The 23,438-nt window shown below is 37.5% G+C and overlaps 1 protein-coding gene and 1 pseudogene across 1 annotated transcript; both read right to left on the bottom strand.

Moving 5' to 3' along the window:
- Window positions 1–3,993: 3,993 nt before the first annotated feature.
- LOC149024089 (wall-associated receptor kinase-like 20 pseudogene) lies at window positions 3,994–7,901 on the bottom strand (annotated as a pseudogene).
- A 126-nt stretch (window positions 7,902–8,027) lies between these two features.
- LOC149024088 (FKBP-like peptidyl-prolyl cis-trans isomerase family protein) lies at window positions 8,028–21,900 on the bottom strand. Its single transcript, XM_089144445.1, has 10 exons — window positions 21,687–21,900; window positions 21,453–21,587; window positions 20,241–20,296; window positions 20,031–20,086; window positions 19,571–19,628; window positions 16,699–16,773; window positions 16,147–16,236; window positions 12,042–12,119; window positions 8,397–8,437; window positions 8,028–8,289 (listed from the first exon to the last, which is right to left on the bottom strand). Exons 1-10 carry the CDS (start codon window positions 21,751–21,753, stop codon window positions 8,262–8,264), a joined length of 684 nt encoding a protein of 227 aa, XP_089000571.1. The 5' UTR covers window positions 21,754–21,900; the 3' UTR covers window positions 8,028–8,261.
- Window positions 21,901–23,438: the final 1,538 nt, after the last annotated feature.

Genomic DNA, 23,438 nt, shown 5'->3' with positions numbered 1-23,438 from the left:
CGCATCTAGCAACACGTGGCTTACATAGTAAATCGGCCACCGTTTTTTATCTTTTCCCGAACAAGTACCGCACCGACCGCTGAAAGGGACGTCGCTAGATATAGCTGTAATATTTCCCCCTTCTCCGGTCCGGACAGGATCGGTGGTTGTCCAAGTGCTTCTTTTAATTCCTCGAAAGCTTTCGGCACTCTTCAGCCCACTTTGCTTCCTTATCGCCCTTCGGGTCTTTAAGTGCCTTGAAGAAAGGCAAACATTTTTCTCCGGACTTGGAGATAAATCGATTTAAAGCAACAACTCTCCCCGTTAAACACTATACGTCCCGAACGGTTTTGGGAGCCTCCATATCAATCGAGCTTGTATTTTGGCGGGATTAGCCTCAATTCCCTCTCGTGATACCATGAAACCCAAAAATTTGCCCGAGGAGACTCCAAAGGCACATTTTTCTCGGGTTTAGCTTCATTTGATGTTTCCGCAGTACTGAGAAAACCTCAGTCAAATCTGCAATATGATTTGCTTTTGTAAAGCTTTTCACTAGCATGTCGTCAACATAAGCTTCAACATTCTTTCCTATCAGCTCTTTGAAAATCTTGTTGACGGCCCTCTAATATGTTGCTCCTGCATTCTTCAGGCCAAAAGGCATGACCTTGTAATAATAGCTCTCACGATCAGTCATGAAAGCCGTATACTTCTCATCCTCCTTATTCATAAGGATCTGATTATACCCTGAGTAGGCATCCATGAAACTTAAAGTTTCATATCCTGCAGTCGCATCTATCAAGAGGTCAATCCGAGGCAACGGGTAGCAATCTTTTGGGCAAGCTTTGTTTAGATCTGTGTAGTCTGTACACATCCTCCACTTCCCATTGGAGTTAATCACTCAATCACCGTAGCTTCCAAGAAAGAGCAATGAGGGTGGTAGACTGATTTGTAGAATTTAGCTAAAAAAAATTCCTGGTTACTCCACAATCTATTAGCCACTTTAGTTAAGAGAGCCAAATTCTGCAAATATGTATCTTTAAAACCAAGGCCGCCATTCCACTTACTTCGACAAATCCTCTCCCAAGATACCTAGTGGGTTTTACTTTTCTCACCAAATTCACCCCAAAAGAAACTTGTTGATACCCTTTTAATGTTGTCATGCAATGATTTGGATAGTTTAAAATGTGAGCTACCATACTGTGTAAGGAAAAAGTCACAGATTTAAGAAGCACGTCCTTACCTGCATGTGAGAGTAATTTGACCTTCCAACCTTCTAGCTTTTTAGAAACTCCTTCCATCACCTCTTTGAAAGCTTGCTTCTTAGAAACTTCAGTCTTTGATGGCAAACCAAGGTATCTAGTTGGGCTAACCGAATAAGAGATTTTGAGTAGTCTTGAAAACCACCTACTAAACTTGACATGGGTGTTGGGGCTAAAAATAAATTTGATTTCTTCAAATTGATCGTTTGCCAACTCGCTTTGCAATATAAGTCCAAGCATGCCTTCAAGTTACAAGCTTCCACCAACTTAAGCTCCGAGAACAGAAGACAATCATGAGCTAATGATGGGGCTCTAATTTTCACCTTAAAGCCTTTAACCAATCTTGCTTCTTCCGCATCTTGGATGGTTGCACTAAACCCTTAGGCACACAAAATAAAGAGAGCTGGTGAATATTTCTTCCTATTTTTCATCATGATCTTCTAAACTATTAATGTATGTGTTAAACTCTCATACTCAATTTTGAAGATTGGCCCATACTTTGGCCGTAATCCTCATATTCCTTTTTCTGATATCTACTCATTTATCCAATTGGAGTATTATTTATTCACCTCACATTCTCTTGCAAAGTCGAATGTGAAGTTCGGGGATTTTTCACTTAAGGTTTTGGGTTAGAGTTTGCTATGTTATCTGAGATGTTTTGAGAGTTTTTCATTGTAACATTCTCCACATGCATACAGCTAGTTCTTCAATTTCATCTATAGAGATGTAGTGTATAAGGATTTGTATGAATTGACAAGATAGTCCATGTATATGGTATGATCTATTCTATTATCAATAGGGAATAAGATCATTGCCCAAAACCAAAGCAGGATTGCTCGGTTGGCAAGACCAACACCTCTTAGTGAAGAGGTCATTGGGTTGACCATACTTGATGGTATATCTTGTAATATCCCATCTCTAATATATAAAAATCGCATGTTTAAAGAATAATAATAATAAGGGATAATTACTATTGCCCCCTTATACTTTGGTTTTATTACTAATCAAACCCCCCCTTCTTTGTGAAATTACTATTGCCCCCTCACTTCTAAAAGTGTTAAGTGGCTGTTAACATCAAATATGAAATGTCTATTTTGCCCTTAAAATTAAGAAGTAAAAAAAAGGCATTACCCTCATTTATAGAAACTATATTGCATGTCAATTATATCCTTAAAATCTTATATTTTGGAATTAGTTTTGGATTTGGTGGGACCACATACTTATGATTGTTGAAACTTTCACATTCCACTTAAATTTTGCATAATCACCATGATGGAAGTTTTACAAACAAATTAGCATATAAGATCCAATTGATAGAAAATTTGGTAACATACATAATGGTCAGCATATATTAGGTGATTTTCAATTTCCAGCTTTGAATTAAATTTGATATTTCTTAATATTTTAATTTCTATTTAATTACATCTTTCCTTTATTTGGTGGTTTCTTTTTAAAAAAGAAAAGTGAAATTAAAGTTAATTTTTTCCTATTAAGGGTAGTATTATAACTTGAAAAAAGAGCAAATAAGTAAAAAGATAATTGTAAGGTTATTTTTGGGATTTTGAAAAAATATATAGATGTCACATCATCAGTAAACTGACGGAGCTTAACGGTAGGGGGCATTAGTAATTATTGACAAAGTTAAAGGTTGGAATAGTAATTTTAAAAAGTACAGGGGATAAAGTAGTAATAAAATCAAAGTACAAAAGGACAACAATCATTATCCCTAATAATAAATAAATAAATTCATTGCCCAAAAGGTACATGTCTCCTGTCTTTTTGTACCATATAGATATTCTGGTAAGAGTTCAAGATCATGATATTAGACGTAAGGATATTATTTTTTTATTCTTCCCTAAATGATGAAAAAGACATGGTTTTTTTCTGATAATGGACGATAGTTCATAGGGGTGGAGACAAAATCCTTCTTTCATTCTTTGGCCTTCATTACCCAAAAAAAAAAAAATTCTTTGGCTTTGATAGTGATGAATTATGCGTCGTGATTTTTACAAATTTATCCAAATCCTAAAAATTAATTATTGAAAATAATCTTTCTAGCTGTTGTCTTTACTATTAAAATTTTTCTCCAATCAGGGGCCACAGGCCTTTTTCGCCACTTATGGTTTATCGAATGTCCTAGGGTTCACAAACACTTCCTAAGATCTTGATATTTTCAAAAATATCTGATTAACAGTGGATGTACACGTGGAGGAAATTCTATCTTTATCCTACTGGTCTTGGTATGTTCAAAAATATCTCATTAACAAATGGACACACATGTGGAGGAAATTCTATCTTTATATGTAGTGTGAATATTCCACCAAAACTTTTTCTTTTTAATTCAGAATGATGAATTTGTAGAATCGGAACAAGTACTCTCGAGGATGGCTATGATCCATTCTTTTATAGAATGATGAAACTCCTTTAGATGATGGACTATAATATTCTTTCCCTACCCATGTTCTTTTTTTGATTCTCATATGATATCTAAACTTATCTATCCTTTCTAAAGGAAAGCAGACGATCTGTTATGTTCTCTGGAGTTAAAAGAGGTTGGCTATGGATTCCAATGGGAGAAAGCACCATACCCAGAGAAAATCCATCCACTTCCTTACATCTTTTCTTTTTCTATGACAAATCTAAAGATTGAGGAGAAAGACTGATGTTGATATGAACTGAACTTGTTTGCAGCTCTCTCTTGTAACACTTTTGACTAACATTTTAGGTTACTGTGAAATAAATACATACACGGTCACAATTAGGATTTGCCATAAAAAATAAAAAATAATTACTTCTAAATACGAATAAAATAGACCCAGAAATGTATGAAAGCAGGCCAAGAGTCACAAGATCACCTCAACATGGTTTAATACTTTGGGAATCCTATTTGGCAGATGGATGGACCAGCCAACCGCCCCACTGCAAATGATCCCAATGCTTACAAATCACATAAGTTCTTATCAAGAAAATATACATTTCTTACCCATCAAGAAAATATAGCAAGAACCTTATCTCAATGATAATTAATATTTTCCCATCTCTGATTTCATCTTTAGTAGAAAACATATGTTCTAGAGTGATTAGTGGAATCAAATTCAGGTTAACATATGTAACTTGCAAGAGAAAGTTTTGCTCAATTGTTGCTCTATGTTGTAAATGCTATAATGTATTTTTTTCCCCCTTGGGTAACAATGCTATAATGTATTAAAACCTAGGAACTCTAGGACCTGGGAATGCTTATCCTGGAATTAAAAGAACCAAAAGGAACACTAGAAAGAAAAGAAAACCACTCAAATACAATAATTATGCCACTATATATCAAAACCCAGGAACTCCAAGACCTGGGAATGCATATCCTTTAACTAAGAGAACCATAAGGAACAAGATAAGAAAACCAAAAGGAACACTACAAAGATGATAAAAAGAGGCTCAAATACAATAACATACTTCTTAAGAAACCAAAACCCAAATACTTCTTTCTTCCCATTAAGGGTGACCATCCATAATAACTTCTAGAAGGTCTCCATCAGCTCCCCCTCCTTGCTTTTCTGTCATTCCTACCTTTGAACAGAAAGAGAGAGTATCCGATTCCTAACTTTAGTTTCCAGAAATGCATCCCTGGAATCAAGTTAAGCCAATATGCAGTACTACATATGGAAAATCTGGGGTCCTCATTCACATCATTCAGACTCCCAGCACACCCGCAAAGTTACAATCATGGGATATTCAAATCCTTCTACCATATATTAACCCTAGCAATGGTACCTAGTGTTCCAAGAAAAGATATTATATTAGTCTTACTCGACATCAAGACCTAAATCAGGAGACAACTCTTTCTGATTAAGCATTCCTATAATACACTGGAGTTCTTGAACTACATCCTTCATGCTGGGCCTTTCTACCTTCTTCTCCTTAAGACAAGCAAGTGCTAGATCTGAAAATAATTTGATGCTCACCATCGTCTTATCTGATGATTCATCTCCTAAAAATCTACGGTCAATGATTTCCATTAGTGCACCATGGTTGGCACGGTCAGTCACGTACATGGCAAGATTAACATCATCCTGGTCTCTTGAGAAGTCAATAGCATTCTGGGAAGTCAGTAGTTCAAGCAAAACCATCCCATAACTATAGACATCACTCTTTTCTGTGAGTTGGTAGTTCCGATAGTACTCGGGGTCTAGATACCCTATCGTGCCCTGAGCACAAGTAGAAACATGGCTTAATCCTGGCGTAGCCAATCTTGAGAGACCAAAATCAGCCACCTTTGCATTCAATTCTTCATCCAGTAAAATGTTGGTTGACTTGATATCCCTATGGTAGATGGGAGTGTGTGCCGAGGAGTGAAGATAGCTCAAGGCCTCTGCTGTCTGTAGAGCTATCTGTAGTCTTCTTCTCCAATCCAAAAATGTACCAACCTTACCATGCAAATGACCATGAAGGGTGCCATTAGATACATACTCATAGATCATCAGAGGTTGCTTGGCTTCCACACAACAACCCAAGAGTCTGACAAGGTTTTTGTGGTTGACTTGAGATAGTATCCCAACTTCATTAAGCACATGTTGGGTGCTCTTGATATTGCCCACCTTGGCAGCTTTAATGGCTACACTGGTACCATCTTGAAGCTCCCCTTTGTAAACCTCTCCAAAGCCTCCACTTCCCAGGAGCCTGTCCTTTGAAAACCCAGCAGCTGCCTTCTTCAGCTCCTTCAGACTAAACAACCTTGTTGGCTTCCCCCCATTGCTTGCTTTCACCAAGTCTTCCATCTTCTTCTCCAGCCTTGATCGTTTGGATAATCTGCGTGATCTGCATAGCATGATGATAGTCATTGCAATTGCAAGTGCGAGAAAGGCAAGTACACCAGCTGCGACCTTCAGACTGAATTTGGCTGTGGACCGGTCGGCCTCACTTGAACAAGTTCCATGAGTATGGTTCCAGTGGTATCCTCTATTGCAAAGGCAACGGAATATACCAGCTTTGGCAGTGCTTGAACATGTGGAAGCTTTGGAACAATCATGCTGCGTTCTGCAAACAGGCTCTGGTGGGGGAACCCATTGAATCTCCAATCCTTCAACCCATTCGCTTGCAGGTTTAGAAGGTTCAAGGTTAAGTATACTTCTAAATGCTTGACAACCTGCCCTGTGAAGCCGTATCTTGTAAGCTGAAGGTATTCCACCAGCAACAAATGTGCAGCATGGTTGGAGCCCACTTGTGCATTGGAGAGCACGTCTTGGGTCGATACATCTTGAATTCTCCAGGTACTGATGGCAAAGACTGGAGGATGAGCAATTGAGAGGGGAAAGCAACAGACGAGGCGAACAGTTGAACAAGAAAATTGTATTGGATGATGTAACATTGAAAGGGAGTGACTGGTTTAGCCAGAGCCCCTGACTGATCACCATGTCCTTTGTGATGCACGTCCCAGACACCCAAGGTGACGGTTGCACCACCATACGCTGCAGGTTGGCTTGGATGCTGAGAATAAGATAAGAACTTCCATTCAGGGTATCAAAGTAGAGCTTGTGAGTTGCAACATCACAGCGGAGCCTGTAATCGGGGTTACCACAACTGGGGTTGGTGCTCAGAGGATATGGGACTCCCATGGAGCCACAATTTGGGCAAGTCCTCTGAGAAAGAGTGAAACGAGTAGATACAAGAACCAAAGAAAGACAAACACACAGAAGAATTCTTGAGTCAGGCTTATGTTTCATCATGGAGACCCTATGAGGGAAGAGCGGACACATTATGGTAAAAAGAGAAACTGAGGAAGCAAATAAATACTTGTCGAAAGAGAATAAAGTGGGGGTCACTAAAATTTGGAAAGGAACTCCACGAATATTCCAAATAAAAAATTTTAACATTTATAGGACTGTTGGATTCCTTCTTTATGAAATGATTGAAGTGAACCCATACACGTAAACACTTTCTCAACCAGGACTGCACAGATGTCTCCTAAGTCCTAATTACTATGTCATGAGCAAATATTTATTAAAAGAGATGAACAAAGAGAAACCAATCAGAAAGTAACACCAAAGCACCTTATGTCTAAACTAAAATGCACAGTAACCACCAGAAAGAAGAAGAAAAAAATCCATCAACATAACTTCATATGGCTCTTTTGTAGTGACTTACCCATTCATCTTGCAGTGAGTCCTCTTTTATCACATGACATCTAGCATGGATATTCCAGAGAAACACTTCCATATATGGTAAGAAAAATAACATGGCATGCACAAAGAGACAATCTGCCATGTTCACAACAACACATGCATGTAATTTGCGGATACAAAATCATATAGAAGAAAATAAAGTTCTAGGGTGAAAAAGAAAATAGAGAAGGAAGCCAATCATAATTCTCTGAGTGATATAACAATCACTAAAAGAAATTGTGGAACATAAGTAAAAATTTTGTACTCTTCATGCTACTTGTTACATGCAACAAAAACTTCAAAATTATTACTTACAGAACTGGATAATTTATCAGAGTAAAAGAGAACATATAGGAAAAACAAAAGCTAGAACTCAAGACATGCAAACCTTGAACATTCACTTACCTGTCAACCCAAATCAATTCTTCAGAGTGATCAAAATCAATCATGAGATAACTAGACCAATTTTCCCCAATTTGTTTATTTGTAGGGGCTTTCATCAGTAAAAGATCAATTACAAAACAGAAAATTTAAGTGAAAATCAAGTAGAAAGTAGGGAGCAAAGTAATAATAAGTCAAAATAAACAAACATGCAAAATAAAAATAAAAATAATAATAAAAAAATCGTTTCCAATACTTCTTATGATATATATCAATGTATTCTGAATCAAACATCCATACACAATCTCTGAAATCAAAATATGAGAATGCCCATGGTCCATGATGAGAAATGAACTAGGGCTTCAATCAATGCCCACCAGAATTTGTGAGCATTGTGCTTTTACTGTAAACACTCTAACGAATAAATATGCACATGGGTCAAAAGGGGCTGTGAGTGGGATGAACAAGTGATGGAGAACATTAATCCTAATCATCCTTCAACAACCTTTACAGTGGACCTGCATGACAAAGCAACATTTATAAGGTAGCACTCAAAGAGACAGAGGACAACAGACACGTATATGAAGGGAAAATGCTTTCAGCATCTTCAGTTCTCATTACATACCCAAATGGGCTTTGTTTGATTGCTAGTAGCTCCACATCCAACTGCACATCAAGAAGAAGGTTGCAATGATACGTTTACAGTAGAAAATAGGTGATGATACCAATGGTGATAATGACAAAGGCACAAAACCAAACTGGAAAGACAAAAAATTCTTTTATAAATGAGTACTATATACAGAGTCAGGAATTATGTTCAAATCACTAGCACAAGATAGAAATTAGGAAGAAATAGAAATTAAAAGCTGTAAAAGGCAGAGAACGTCATAAAGCAGCCATACATGGTCAGATAGGACAAGACATAAATAAAAGCTAGAAAAGGCTGAAAGCTTCATCATCAGTAATGGGGACTTGGAGCTGGAAGTAATTTGTCTCTAGTGCAATTGGGAGTAGCCTTTCACACAAAATGAAGAAAGGGATGCAAGTGGGGTCTAGAGATGGTTTCTTTGACTGTTACACTTTTCCATTGCAAAGATTCTGCCGACTTAAGTGGCAACAACCACATATTTGCATGGCCCAAACTGCAAGAGATGCTGTAGGCATATTTTATTTCCTTTCTTATTGGCATTATATTTCTTTCCTTCACTAAAAGGCCCTGTGGTATTTATGACCAGAGCCAATTAATTAGGTCATGATTGGTCTCTAGATGGTATCGTGCCCTAATTAATCATACAGAAAACTTTCCAACAGGAGATTTGGCAAGACTTTCATTAGTAGCAATTTCAGGCATAACATATGGTAAGGGAATTATATGAACAAATGATTAGCAGTAAAAATGGAAAATCAGCAAAACACTGTTTCAGATTGAAATGCTTAGCATGTGACAATTGTAACATATGTTGTAGACTCTTCGGAAGGGGTCTGACTTTAACAAAATTTCTAAGAACTGATAATTATATTATCCAGGACACAGGTTCTGCTTCCACTTTGCCTAGCTGTAATATGAAAACATCATCTAAGGCTACATAACTTTAACCCAGGCTTTCAGAATGAATAGTCCAAACTCAAGGCATTGAACTGTTTGTGCAGCAAGCATAACCAGGCATTAAATCACATAATGAAGAAACTTAAATCATTTGCAAGAATTAGGTGAGGGATCAAAGCTGGATACTTCTAAAATAGAGGATATTTCAGTGAACTGGTGAGATTAGTCAATGGTCAGCAAAAGCCCATGACTATGAAAGCAAGGACACATTCAATACTTCAAAGATTCCTTCACAAGAAAAAATAAAAATCGACTAAAAAGTCTAACAACCACAGCTAGAAATCCTCATAATCAATTTTATCACCATATCCTAACATGGTAAGTATCGAATATTTATTTTACATCTTCTTTCCAAGAATTTACTCTCCTGGGATATCCATCATTTCATCCTGCCCTTGCATGCCCATTATATTCTGCTGTCTTATTTTAAGTTCTATTAATTCTTTCTTGGAAATAGGTTTTGAAACTTTAAATGACACAAATGCTAATTCTGGCTCCTCGTTTGTCAGTTACCCAAGTTGTTTTTTTGTGGAGGGGGGTGAATAGAATATATATTAACCACAATGCTGCACAACAGTTCCCTCCTATGCTCTCACCACTAAAAATGTGAGCTCCTACAGCAGCTCCACTGAACAAAAATTAAACCCCCACTTTGCCAAACTCTAAGTAAAACCCCCACTTTCCTTTACAAGCCAAATCTTGTGAGTTAGAAAAAGAAACCCCTCTATTGAGGCCTAACCAGACCCTAATCTCAATGGAAATACCATCCAAAAACTGCTCATAGGTTCTCAGTTTGCAGAGCTGTGGAAGCCAGCTTCCCCATCATATCTGCAAACGAATTCTGTACAATTCCCGATTGACCAACCCCTGACTCCTTAATGATTGAGAGCCCACCTGATCAAAGCTGCATCTCCTCTGGATTTCTTTCCAATTTTTGGAAGCCACTGGACTTTGAACTAATGATTAAGGCCTTCAACCCCAATCCAGCATGGAATGCAACTAAAATTTACAGCCATCCCATTACTGAAAAAATCTGTAGTTGGAAGGCACTTTAGTATCACTCTCCACAATACAAAAGAGTGTTTATGGATATGCCCTTTTAATGATGTAACCCTGGAATACAGGGCCAGTACTATTCCAAAAAAGCAGCAGGCAATCTAGGGCTCAGTACCCTGCAATCTTTTGACCCTGAGATTCTCTCATTTTACAAACTCATGAGTGAATTTTTCTCAACACCAAGTGAGTTGATGCAGAATACAACCTAGCATCGACCCAAACCCAACTAAGTTTCCAAACTAAGATGAATTGGGTCCAATTTGAGTCATGAGTCTAGTAGGACATATATTATTTGGGGAAATAATATCTTAGTTATTTTGTTCTGTTTATTTATGCAGTTAGATTCATAGGATATTTAGTTAATATTTGCTTTTGGTTTCCTTATTTGAATTGGAGACCTAGTTAGAAATGGTTAGGAGTCTTTTAATTTTCTATATATATGATGTAATCCCCCATCACTGGACGGAGAATGAAAATATAATTTGAGTTTATGTTTCTAAGAGCTTGTGTGGCTGGTGTGGACATGGGCACCCTTCTTCCCCACATTCTTATGTGATATTTCCTCTTCCTCTTCTTCTAGTTCTCCCTCTGTGAAGGCCCACCATAGTAGCCTATTCTCAGGTTTGCATTACCATCAGTCTATCACATAAAAAGTTCCAAGCTTTCTTAGAATAAACTCACCTGCACTGGGATCTGAACAAAGAAGATCCCTGGAGGCAAACAGCCCATAAGCAATCTGGTCCAGATCATCACATATCTGTCCATCTCCACATGTCACAGCTGGGTCGTCTCCAAAATATCTAAAACACATCCTGTCCTGATCACTCTATAGTCATAACAGGCCATGTTTTCATATCCATTCAATAAAACACCTGAAGGATGCCAACTGTCCAACCATAACTTGGTAGAAGAGCATTTTCTGAACTGAACCACCATCAGCTTTTCCACCCTAGTCTTTAACTTCCAACATTTTTTTTTAACACCAAAAGGAATCAACAACAAACTGGAGAACCCAAATAGGGTTCTTCAACAAGTATCTAGAATACCACCTGACCTGTAAATAGTTATGATTCATTACCACCTTCCAGTGAAAAAATTATACGCTTTCTTAAACTTATGGGCAGCTTAAATTACATGGTCGAATCTGAGTCTAAAATTCATCATCTGACCACTCCAGATCATTCTCTTGATATCAGTACAGCTGAAACTGGCCACAAAAGAAACCCCCTAGACATGCTGGTCTGCAAAACAGTTGCAAACTTTATTTTACAAAATTGTTTGCCTAGATTTTTGTTAAACCATGCACTAAAGTTCCTCAATTCCATAACCACTGAAGGAAGAAAACCACAATGTTAAATTTGGTAACTTAAGATATAATGAATAGCAGTAGGAAATGTATTGTTACAATAGGAAGAAAAGAATCTCCCTACCCAATCAGGATAGATAAACAGTGGGTTTTCAACGTAGGAACACAAATACAAAGGTAAATGGATTTTACCGAAACAACAACAATATCAACAGAACAAAATAACAGAACACCCAAAGGTCGCTTAGCCTGAAAAAACTGAAATTTTAATTGAATAAATGAATAAAGAAAAGATATATTACCTCAATTGTGGCATTTGGAGGAATCTCCTGTACCCCTTTACTTCCATAAGCTAGATTTGGAGGAACTATAAGCAATCTCTAAAAAATATAAATTCCATTAATCAGATGATATGTGAAAGGAGTATATTTGTTATTCTGTATGCTGTTATCATTTTATGCATGATAAGCATCCTCTGAGTTGATAAAAGTTTTTCATTGTAGCCAAAGTGACTCAATTTTGCATCAAGGAGAAACCTACTGTTAAGTGTTAACAATTCTACGAGAAAAGAAACAATCAAGCGAAAGATTTAAAACAGGAACACTGTTAAAAGGGAGTGAGACCCTGAATAAGCAGGGTAATGATGTAAAACGATGTAAAACGAATTATGAAGAGGGGAAAAATAATACTAAAACACCTTTTTTTGAATGAACAGTGTGACAGCCTATACTTAAGATGTATATGTATGCCTTTTAGAAGACTTGTGGACCTGTCAAGTGGAAAAGGTTCTATTCTAATGCTGCGAAAGTTTAGTTTCTATTTTCAGCTATAGATTGTATGCTTTAATTTCATTCAGAGAGCCCTAATATCAGTTTGTCATATTTTTATTTTGTTCTCTAAGGTATGACTTATCTATTTTTGTGTACGCCTATGGAGCTAGATTTTAAAGGAAATTTATATTTTTTGTATCAAGAGCTGAGATAGCTGTTGCCTGTAGGTGATAGGCCCAAGGCTGAGATAGCTGTTGCCTGTAGGTGATAGGCCCAAGGCTGAGATAGCCTATCTTATCCTTCTATTCTTTTTCTTCTTTTCAAATTTCTGTTTTATTCTTCCCTTTCTATTTTTGTCTTCTTCGCAGTTGAGTGATTTTGCGAGGTATCAGAGGTATTATGGATATGATTCTTAGCTGCAGTATTGTTCCTATATTTTCTATGGCGTACTTATGGTTAGAACACTGCACCTACTTTTGGCATCCTAGTTCTGAACTCTTTCGACAACCCCACCCGTTGGTTTGCTCTTGGGTTATTAACATTTCAGGTCTACTCTAGGTATGTTATTGTTGATCCTGTTCACCCTAGCACCCCTAAAACAGGTATATTTCACCCTCACATTATCCTTTTTAAATATTTTTTTTGAGTGAATAAACAATTGAATTTATCCAAAAAGGAGGGAAGCAGAGAAAAAAAGGAGATGGGGAGGGCAAGGTTGGGGGGAGCTTAGCTAGTCAATAAAGAAGAGTCAAGTCCCAGGTAACAACAATATGTCTGTTCCCTGGAAATCTACAAGATATTTCTGGGAGAGTTAGTAACTTAGAGCTCACATACTTAAAAATGGCTAGGCAAATATGATTGTCAAAGCAAGATTTGGTGGTCTATCTTTGAAGGTTGCACTCTCACCAGACATGACCGATCACTGCTCCGAACAGTAGCTTCCTGATGGTGTCACCGATGTGAGGCCCTCCAAATCTAGACTATACTCACCGACACTATCAATCAGGGAGTGGTCTATGGCTGTGGTGCCAAATGGAAGAAAGGGCAAGGATCCAAATGGATTGTGTGAAGGGAAATGCGAAAGATGGTGAATGTCCTTTTCCATGGAAGCAAGGGATACAATTGCTGGAGGTCTGGATGTGGTGCCTAATGAGAAGGCTTGGGTTGGGAGGCAAGAGGTAAGGGTTCTCTAGGTGGTGAAGGATTGTCTAGGGATGTATGATTTCAACCAAACAAGAGGAGCCAAAGAAAGAAAAAGTTCTAGGCAGAGGAAGAGTTGAAAATGCTAGATCTAGAGGGACTCCCTCTAGTATTGTCTATTCAATCAAGAGGAGAAGAAGGGCAGGGAGAGAGGACTACACAATGGCAAGAGATTGAGGAGGCGGGGAAGGAGAAATCCATTGTCCTTTAGAGATGAAGGAAGTTAGCTGGATATGCTTGGGAATGCCATGGAGGCCTGAAGTGGTAACAGAGGATGCCAAGGGGTTGCTAATGAGTTGCAAAGAGTGCCAGACCCAAAATGGAATGGAGGGGGAGGGGGGCAGTCTAAAAGGAGTCATATTTGAGAAGGTAGGAGTAAACACTGTTGACACAAATGGAGTCGTGCATGGAAGAGATCTTCTAGATAAAGCTTTCCTACAATGTTGTGGTCACGGATTCTACAAATTCCTAAGCCCCTACAGATTTGGCTTGCAAATGGTACCCCTGACTAATAGAGTGGAGGAATTAGGGGGAGTCACGGCCTTTCCAGATAAAGCCACTAAAGAGCCAAAGAGGGATTCTGCATTCTTGATGGTGCTTTTGGGAATGGCGAAGATACCACACTAGTAGATGTAGGAAGACTGGAGAATATATTTTAAATCTTTGTCTCTCCTTTGAGAAATTTTTATAATAATAATTGTGAGGAGGTGTAGTATGTGCCTTAGTCTCAGAAAGCCTTTTATTCAATAGAAAGTAGATAACTTCTTAGGCATCACATAGTGATATGGACAGAAGAATTGTTATGAGAAAAGAAACAACTACTGAACCACTATGAGCCTGGGTTCATAGTTAAGCAGCCTCTGGTTAACAATCTTCTCATGAGAAAGGAAAAGGTTCCACCTTATGGACATCAGCTGTCTTTAATATCACAAGTGAAAGTAGCAGATTGCAGTCCAGTGTTGAGTTAAATTGATCAACTTGCCATGGTTATGAGCATGGTAGAAGATCTCGCTCTCTCGAGAGATCTCGCCACCTTGAAAAAGAGAGATCTCGACCATCTCGGTCGAGATATACAACTTTTTGGCGTCAACTCGGTGGGTTTTAGGGTCCCAATTGGGTTGAAACTTGGTATTTAGTTTATTTAAGGCCTTTTGAACACGTTGGTGGCCTTGGATTTGTTAGAAACAACCCTATGTATGATTTCTAAGTCTACCCATAGTGTGAAACCGAAATGTAGTAGGATTAGGGAATGCAATGTTATACAACATGTAATATAGAACCTTTAAGGCATATAAATGAAAAGCAAGTATATCAAATGCATCAACTAACTTAAATGTTATATGAGTATCACAATCTCAATTTTCAAGAATAAAATAATTATACAACCATTAGAAGTTCTATATAAGTCATTAAATCATAAATTCATAAGACAAATAGAGAATGGTTGATCTTCCTTGTTATAGATGTGCTAAGAGTAGTTGCAAGTGAAAATTCAGTCAAATCCACAAAAAAAGGTAAAAATTGAGAGTTCCAGCAAGATCCAGGGCGAGATATGACGAGATCTCAAGCGAGATATCCCAACTCACTACTCTCGCCCTCCATCTCGTCTCGCCAAGCTAAAAAAACGAGATCTCGCGAGATCTCCCACCATGGTTATGAGTTCATTTCAACAGAAGTGAGTGTAATAAACATTTTATCATCTAAGAGAGTAGACAATTATAAGACCAGCAGCAACTAGGAGCTGAATGTTGGGCAACATATAAGCAAAAGTATTGTAGCAGAGATGATGGTATTGAGATGAATAAGTCGAACACTAGAAAAGATAAAAGAAGGAATAAATGCCTAACAGGAAAGTTGGGAGCAGCAGCTAAAATGCATGACTGAGTTGAGAGGACCTCTTTTTTAGTGACAGACATACACAACAAACCTTTGAATACACTCATAAGGAATGATGATGCGATGAGCTAAAAGGGCAAGGAGCAGGTCTAAGATGACTTTGGACGAAGTAAGGAGAAAAGATGATTAGGTTTGGCAAATAAGTACAGATGCAAATATGCTTGAACATTGAAATTGGATCCACAAAGCCAAACCCAATTAATCAGGATAAGGCGTAGCTAGAATGCTTTGAGTTGAATTGATTATTATTCTGGTCTAGATATGCAACCCAAACGGCTTCATGTTGATGGTCTGCTCAACCATATCCAGCTCGTATTCTCAAAAAGGTTCTAGAAAAGAGAAAGAAAAAGAGAAGTGAAAATGAAAACTTTATGACCGTTGAAGATTTCATTTCGTCATAGTTACAGGCAACAGACTAATCAATGAAAAGGGAAAATTTCTCAATCTTATTTCTTATAGGACTACTATCACCATGCCATACATGATCTGAACAAAGGATAGTGATGTAATAATGAAACACCACACCAAGAACCCATCTCACCTGACCTCCAACTCGCATGCCTTCAACACCCAGGTCTAATCCTTTTAGGACAGATCCTCTATCAGATTGACCCACATCAAAACCATAAGGCTGCAACAATGCAAGTACAAGCAAATCAATCTAAGAAGTTAAAAGGATAGTCATGGAAAGAAGATTTAGTCATGAAACTAACAAGGGTCATTGCATCATTGAGCCTCAATGCATTGAAAATTCCCACATCATGTATGTCACCTCTAAAGGACAAAAGCACTGGAAGCCAAAGGTTATGGGTATGGGATAAAAGACTACATGTTTCAATGTTTATGAATTATGAATTGCAAAAGAGTTACATCTCCAATTATAAAATGCTTAATAATGTAACTCGTACAAAATGTAAATGAATATCTGTTATCTGTCACTATTCACTAGAAATTAGCATGCATAAAGAACACAACAGGGACTATATTCCACTACAACAGAGCCAGTAAACTGATAACTTAAACTTCACACATGCACTGAAGGTTCCAATGAGCAAAATCTGGTACACACAAAATGTCTCACGCTTGACCTTACCGTTCCACCACCAATTCCAAGTCCTTGTCTACTTGTCATAAAAGTTATACCCTTCCACTTGGCAACATAGTGGACCTACACAATGAAATTAATGTCACCAGATTTGAAAGTAAACAGGTTAAAACTCAAAGCCAAAAACTAAAGAATCCACGGAAAACATTGCATTGTATGGAAATATGCATGCCTTTTCTCAAATAGAACACTTTATTCGCTGGTGATCCAAGTTTGAGATTACTAGGTATTAATCTTTCCTCATTTACTATTGCAGTCCAAGAAGCAGAAATTCAGAATGGCATGTAGATCAAGAGAAAATTTTCTGTGACACCACATCATTTTCCAGCATCTGCGGTTGCTTTGGTTGAGTTTTTGTGTAGCATTGTCACCATACTAGTGCCCATCATCACTATTTGATAATCTCAGACGTAATTGATATAAAAAACTAATTTTGGTTATTTTGACCGTGATCACCTCACATTTGCTTTCCTGTTTCTCCATCTGATTTTTGTTTTCCTTGAGTGTAATGTCCTCCTTATCTGCAATGTTCGGCTGAATTTCAATTAGGGCTACCAAGCTTCTTCACCTGTGATGGTTGGACCACCTAGAGCGCTACCAAGCTTCCTCTTCCCCAAGACATTTCATTAAATTAACTCAATTTGGGATTTTTGCAGGTTCAAGCAAAAAAAAGAGGGGAAAGTGTAAGTTTGCAAATTCAATTCCACAAATTTAGTTCAATATAACGGGAGGGTAAAATAGCCATTTCATTTTTAGCATTGACTGACACCATCGTTTCAGGAGAGTTCAAGTACTCATTGGACTTCATAGAACAACCATTTGGGGCAATGCACAGAGGTTGAACAAAGTAAATTTCCCAATTTTATTTCACGAATTTACGGGAAGCAAAAAAGCTATCTATATATATATATATATATACAATTGACTGGGACAAAAACTAATAGAAACTGAAACATACATAAGTAGGATTCCCAATTGGGAATACAAGTTTACAACTCAAATAGGAAACTAGATAAAAGTCTAATAGAATAAAACCTAACATCATTGGCATCATGACTTTACTGCTATTGTAGAGTAATCCTGTATCTATAGTGCTATAGGCATAAGGATTCCCCTGCGTTTGAGAAGGCTAGGGAGTAGAGACTCAGTCACTCCGCCAGGGATGAGAGAGTCAGGAAAGCAGAGAAAACTTTGGCCTAGTACAAATCATAAAACTTAGAATCGATATAGGTCCCGAAAATTAACAGAAAAACAAAATATTTTGAAACATTCATAAAGAATCCAATAGAAAGAAGGTAAGTTTGACTCTCAAAAAAAGACTATGCCAAAGGAACTACAATCAAAACTGAAATCAACAAGCTATAAAGTAAACAGTCTAGAATTTGGTTATGAAATTCAAATGAAAAGCCAGAGTGAAAAATAAAGTTCATGATAAAAAAACACTAGTAATATAAATACAAAGTCCACTGTCAACAACATTAAGCTCTAATTAAACTCAAAATAAAGTTTTTCTGACGCCCCCAAGCTAATAGAATTGACGAGGCTCATTTCAAACATAATGATCATAAGGCCTAAAAGAAGAATTTTTTCCTGCTCCCCCCACCATGGAAAAAAAAAAGAACAAATTAAACAGTGCACCTAACATATTGCTTAATGCAGGTATAAGGACTTAATCTTAGGTAATTGTTTCACTCTGGAAAATAGAAAGATGTAGTATAATGGTCAACACCTGGTGTTGGCACACTTCTTTTTAATCGCCATTCTCGTGTCTTTACAAAATGCAAGAGGGTTGGAGGGTAACAAGAACTTCCCATGAATACTATGAATGAAAGTTATCAGAGTTTCAGCATACAAATGATATAGGATCTACACAAAAAATGATTGGCAATAGTCATTGATGCTAGATAGCTGACACCAGAATTTAAAAGTGGGATCTACATGAAGAATTCCTTTTCTTTTGTGGTGTGTTTGTGACTGTGGATTCATTCTTCTGGATGATCTAAAGAAACTCATTTGGAGCTCCCCTCTGCATGCAAGTTACATTCTTGCTGAGAAATTGGTGCCTGACAAGTGCATCATGGTTGAACGATTAGGAACTAAACTTTTCATTTTTATCAAGTTAAATTTCTCAACCCAAATAAATTGAGCCCCGTAATTCTCCACATCAGTTGTGGCTCCATTCAGTTTTCGATGTCCCTACACAGCTTCTGAATTCAACTTCCCGAATGGACTGTCAATCTTATACTCTTGATAATAAATGTTTCCCCCACCCATTTGAAAAAAACAAAACACTATCCACTACTCTAAATGGATGTCAGAAGCAACCCCATCTATCAATGTTATTGAACTGTCCATTTTCTGATTTCAAGGAGCACATGGCAGCAGAAAAATTCTTTAATTTCTGTCACCAGGAAATGCATCTTATTCCAGTGAAAGAAATTATCTACTGGAAGCTTTCGTTCACCCATCACTAATAACTTTTGTCAGGTCTCCCTAACACTTGCCAATTTTCCTCATCTTTCACCTCAAACATTTAATTGACTGTAGGAAAAACAGAATTTCCAAATAGGATATAATTTCTTCTTACAAAAGTTAGCACTTACTTATAGAAAGAATTCTCTGTACCTTCTTCAGAGAATATATGAGATAGTACTGAGTGGTTTTTGAAGCAATGTTAAAAACCATTAAGAAAAGTATGAAACTTGGAATACGAATGGACAAGACAACTCATGACTGCATCCACAAGCCAGCAAATATAGAAGTATTTTCCAAAAGCTACAAATTTGCAAAATGTACACGCATTTCTTTAACTTAACTTAAAGCTATAAGGTCAAAATTTTTAATTGGATAACAACCGTACTGCAACTCGTGATCCCTTCACAGCCTCTGGCCCACCTCCAACCTTTAAATCATAGTACCTGATCAAGAAAATAGTTCCTTAGAAAAGAGGAATTTAAATGTTGCAAAAATGTTGGCAGACTTGCAAAGGTATGAAAGAAAGAATCACAATCATGACTTCAAATATTAAAGAAAAAACAAAATAAAACCAGTAAAGCTGTATCAGATTGATGATTAATTGTAGGTGAGAGGAAAATAAGGCTCCACCTCCCTCTCATGCAGGGAGAAAGGAAGCTAACAATACCAAACTGTCAGATTAAAAGAAAAGGAAAGGGCAAAGAAAATAAAGTTCATTTAATGAATCTAGAAATCTTCAGCTGCACTAAAAAGTTCAAATAGAAAATAAAGTTAATTTAGTGAATCTAGAAATCTTCAGCTGCACTAAAAAGTTCAAATAAGAAAAATGATGGAGATTTACTAACTTCAGGCCATTTGGGAGGGTTGTGTATTCACTCTCAGGAATCTTTGCCCCCCTAAGCTGCAGAGAACAGAAGACCTACTGTGTTATCTTAGAAGAGACCCCCAAAAAAGTAAAAAGAGGAAACAGCACACAGCCTTAGTGAAGCCTTTAAGACTGTTAGCTAATTAAGAAAGACATAAAAAAGCAGCCATCAGAAAAATATAAATCTTACAGCTCTTCTACTCGTGCTAACTGCTGCAGCCTTGTCACAAATGTAAACACCAGTGGCTGATCCACAATAAAACATCACAACTAGAGTAAGAATAAGAGAATCCATTAAAAAAGTAATTTTGTTCTAGATAAGTTAACAAACTCAAAGGCATGGATGAGGGGCAGGAAGGCCTCCTAGCACGAACTCCAGTCTCTAACCTTATGGGAGACACTTGATGGAAGAAGCCTAAGAATTTTGTTGGTCAAAAGACCACTCCAAATTTGCAAACATCAAGTCATCAACTAGGCCAGACCTGATTGACCATTAAACCATTCTAACTATTAGATGGCCACATTTATCTGATGAAGTCATTATTATGATCTTTGGAGAACCTTCAGGTGATTTCCTTGAAATGGTGGAGTTCCCAAACTGAACCTACACATACACTTAAAACACACACCTAACCCCACAAAAAAGTGGGCATATCTTCACATTTCAACTGAGATACCACTTAAGTATAATTAATATCAATGGTCTGTCCAGTTGAATATAAAATGATTAAGAGTACTGTACAATATTCTAAAATGAAAATAAACACTATTTAGGCAGCAGTTGAAAAGTGAGGTAGATTTTCTCTTTTGTCTTGCTTATTTGCTTAAAGATAATTCTAACACTAAGATTGAAAAGCAAGGCAAAATTTGCTATATTCAGTAAGTTATTAAGCTAGTTACCCAACTATCTCTTTTGATAATTAAATGCATGACCATTACTTCTATTTTAACCATAGCTGTCGAGGTGGCGCACATTGGCTTCTAGGCACACTTCATTACCTTTTGCCTAGTTGGCGGTAACCCTCTCCAATGTCATGTTCGCCTAGGCACCATGACAAATATGATTTTAACTTTGTAATGACTTCACAATATTTTGTATTTAAGGATATGGCGCCTAAAGGGATGTCAAATAATGAAGAACTTTAAGTACATCAGCGAACCATGAGTTAAACTGCATAGAACGCGTTGATTCATTCAAACACTAAAACATGAAATCCCTAGGGCATTCGTAAAATCTTGTAAAACCAGATAAATACCAAATATTTCAAATATTTCCTAAGCTACTACTAGGCATGCTGCACCCGAATGGAATCAGTATTAGAGTAAATGCATAGATTCCCTAATACATTTCTCAGCTTACATGAAAAATTAGCAAAACAGAATGTCGAGGGTATGAACTAACCTACTGTGAGAAAACAGCCCATGAGTGCCCTCCTCCCCTCAGAAGGCAGAAGCAAGGCACTGGATATTGATTGATCATCAGACAAGGGGCAGCAACAGCGCACTGCAGATGAATTCCTGTTGTAAGGTCTCTTTCCTGCAAATGAAATGAATCGTTCTTGGTTTCAAATTTCATGAAATAAAACTAGAAGAAAGAGAGTGAGAAAGCCAGAGAAATGTAGAGTAGGTTGAGTACTCAAAAGGGGAGTGAGATGGAGAGAAGGGGCATGTTGCAATCGGTTGGAGAGAAGAGAAAGCTCCATTTTCTCTGGTTGATGAGAAGGAGGAAAAGAGAGAATGGAGATCGTAATGAGATACTAATGGAAGTAGTCTTTGACTAGGAAGGCCAACTGTCTAAACATAACTGACAGAGGAAGAATGGCCGAATGGGAAATGGATAGCATTCCCGTTTGGCCATTTTCATCCACATTCCCTAAGGCCGCGGTCAATCAGTCAATGATATGAAAAAACAAAAGGCATACAAAATACAAAGGCCTAAAATTGGGTGAGTTCCAGGGTACAAAATTTTGCCCAATTCGCTGGGTTTGCTGCACAGTGAACCGGGCGATGTGGCGAAATTTCGCCGAAATTTAGGCGAGATTTTGCCCATAATTCAGTAAATTTCGCCCCCAAATTTCGAGGGTATTTTTGATCAATTTGAGTTGAAACTTGGTGTCTATTCTAATTTGATGCCAATAAACACAGTGATATGACTGGTTTTACTTAAAATTCACCCAAATTGGTATTCTTGATCAGCATATAGCCAACTGTATCCTGGTAAAACTGTAATTCTATAATATTATTTTAAACAATTAAATTAACATAAATATGCACAATGAGAATAGAGTGATAAACATCATTAAAAAAATATTACTATATTAGTATACAAATACAAATATATAACTATGTACCTATCAATACTCAATACCAAGTACTATGCCTCGATGGATCTGTTAGCTCTGTGTTTTGTGATAATGTGGTATAAGGCCCAAATGCTACAATTTCAAGCTTACGCTCCATTATTTTTTTGAAGTCACTCCAAGACATCTTATGCTGATTGTAGTTGACATACAAAGAAACCAAAGCTCTGTAATTGGCATCATCTATGGCCGAAAAACTACTCCCATCAAGGGGATAACGTGAACGGAGCTCTTCAATTGGCATCGTATGATCAAAAGATATCAGTATGCTGTCTCCAACATAGCAGTTATTTCCAAGCCAAATGGAGGCATAAGTGGGAGACTCTGATGATGATGACCCCAACCATCATAATCCCCATATGTGTTGCCATCTTGCGAACCCAAGCTCATGGAAGATCCATCATTATACCCATAATAGTGCGAACTCCTAGAAGATAGGTATATATCATCGTGTCCATAAGCGGAAGGGACACCATAGCTATAAGCAGGTATGGAGCCTACAGACTCCTCCAAGCTCATGGACCCCATCACTCCTGACAACCTGTCCATCAGATTGAAATGGCCGTATGAGCCATACGATCGAGTATCGTCAATATAACCATAGCCATATGGCCCATACCCATGCATGTGCTGCTGCACCCCCCCCCCCATGACCCTCCCCTCTCCCATGATCTCGGTTACGTCCGACAACCCGTGGGTGCAATCCGTCACAGGATCCACGGTCTTACCCATCAATAATAATAAATGCAAGAAATAGATAATCAAAAGCACGAGCAAGTTCAAATAATTAATCAAAAGGATTACAGGAATCCAAATACTCCAAAGAATGAATCAAGAAAAGAATCAAATGAAAGTAATCAAGTTTCAAAAATTAACGAGTTCAGCGGAAACAATAAAATAAACTAAATCAGTTTCTTTCTTATTTCTTTCTCTAAAATTAAAGTCTTCTCTTCTAAAACAGCAAGAAAGGGGGTTCTCCAGTTTTTCTCCAAGAACTTCTCAAAATGTCTAGCAATTTGCCTTCTTCG

The sequence above is a fragment of the Hakea prostrata genome, chromosome 2 (genome assembly GCF_041222555.1).
Source record: "Hakea prostrata isolate BN-2017 chromosome 2, UWA_Hpros_2, whole genome shotgun sequence".
NCBI lineage: Eukaryota > Viridiplantae > Streptophyta > Magnoliopsida > Proteales > Proteaceae > Hakea > Hakea prostrata.
This window is presented reverse-complemented; position numbering and strand designations above follow the sequence as displayed.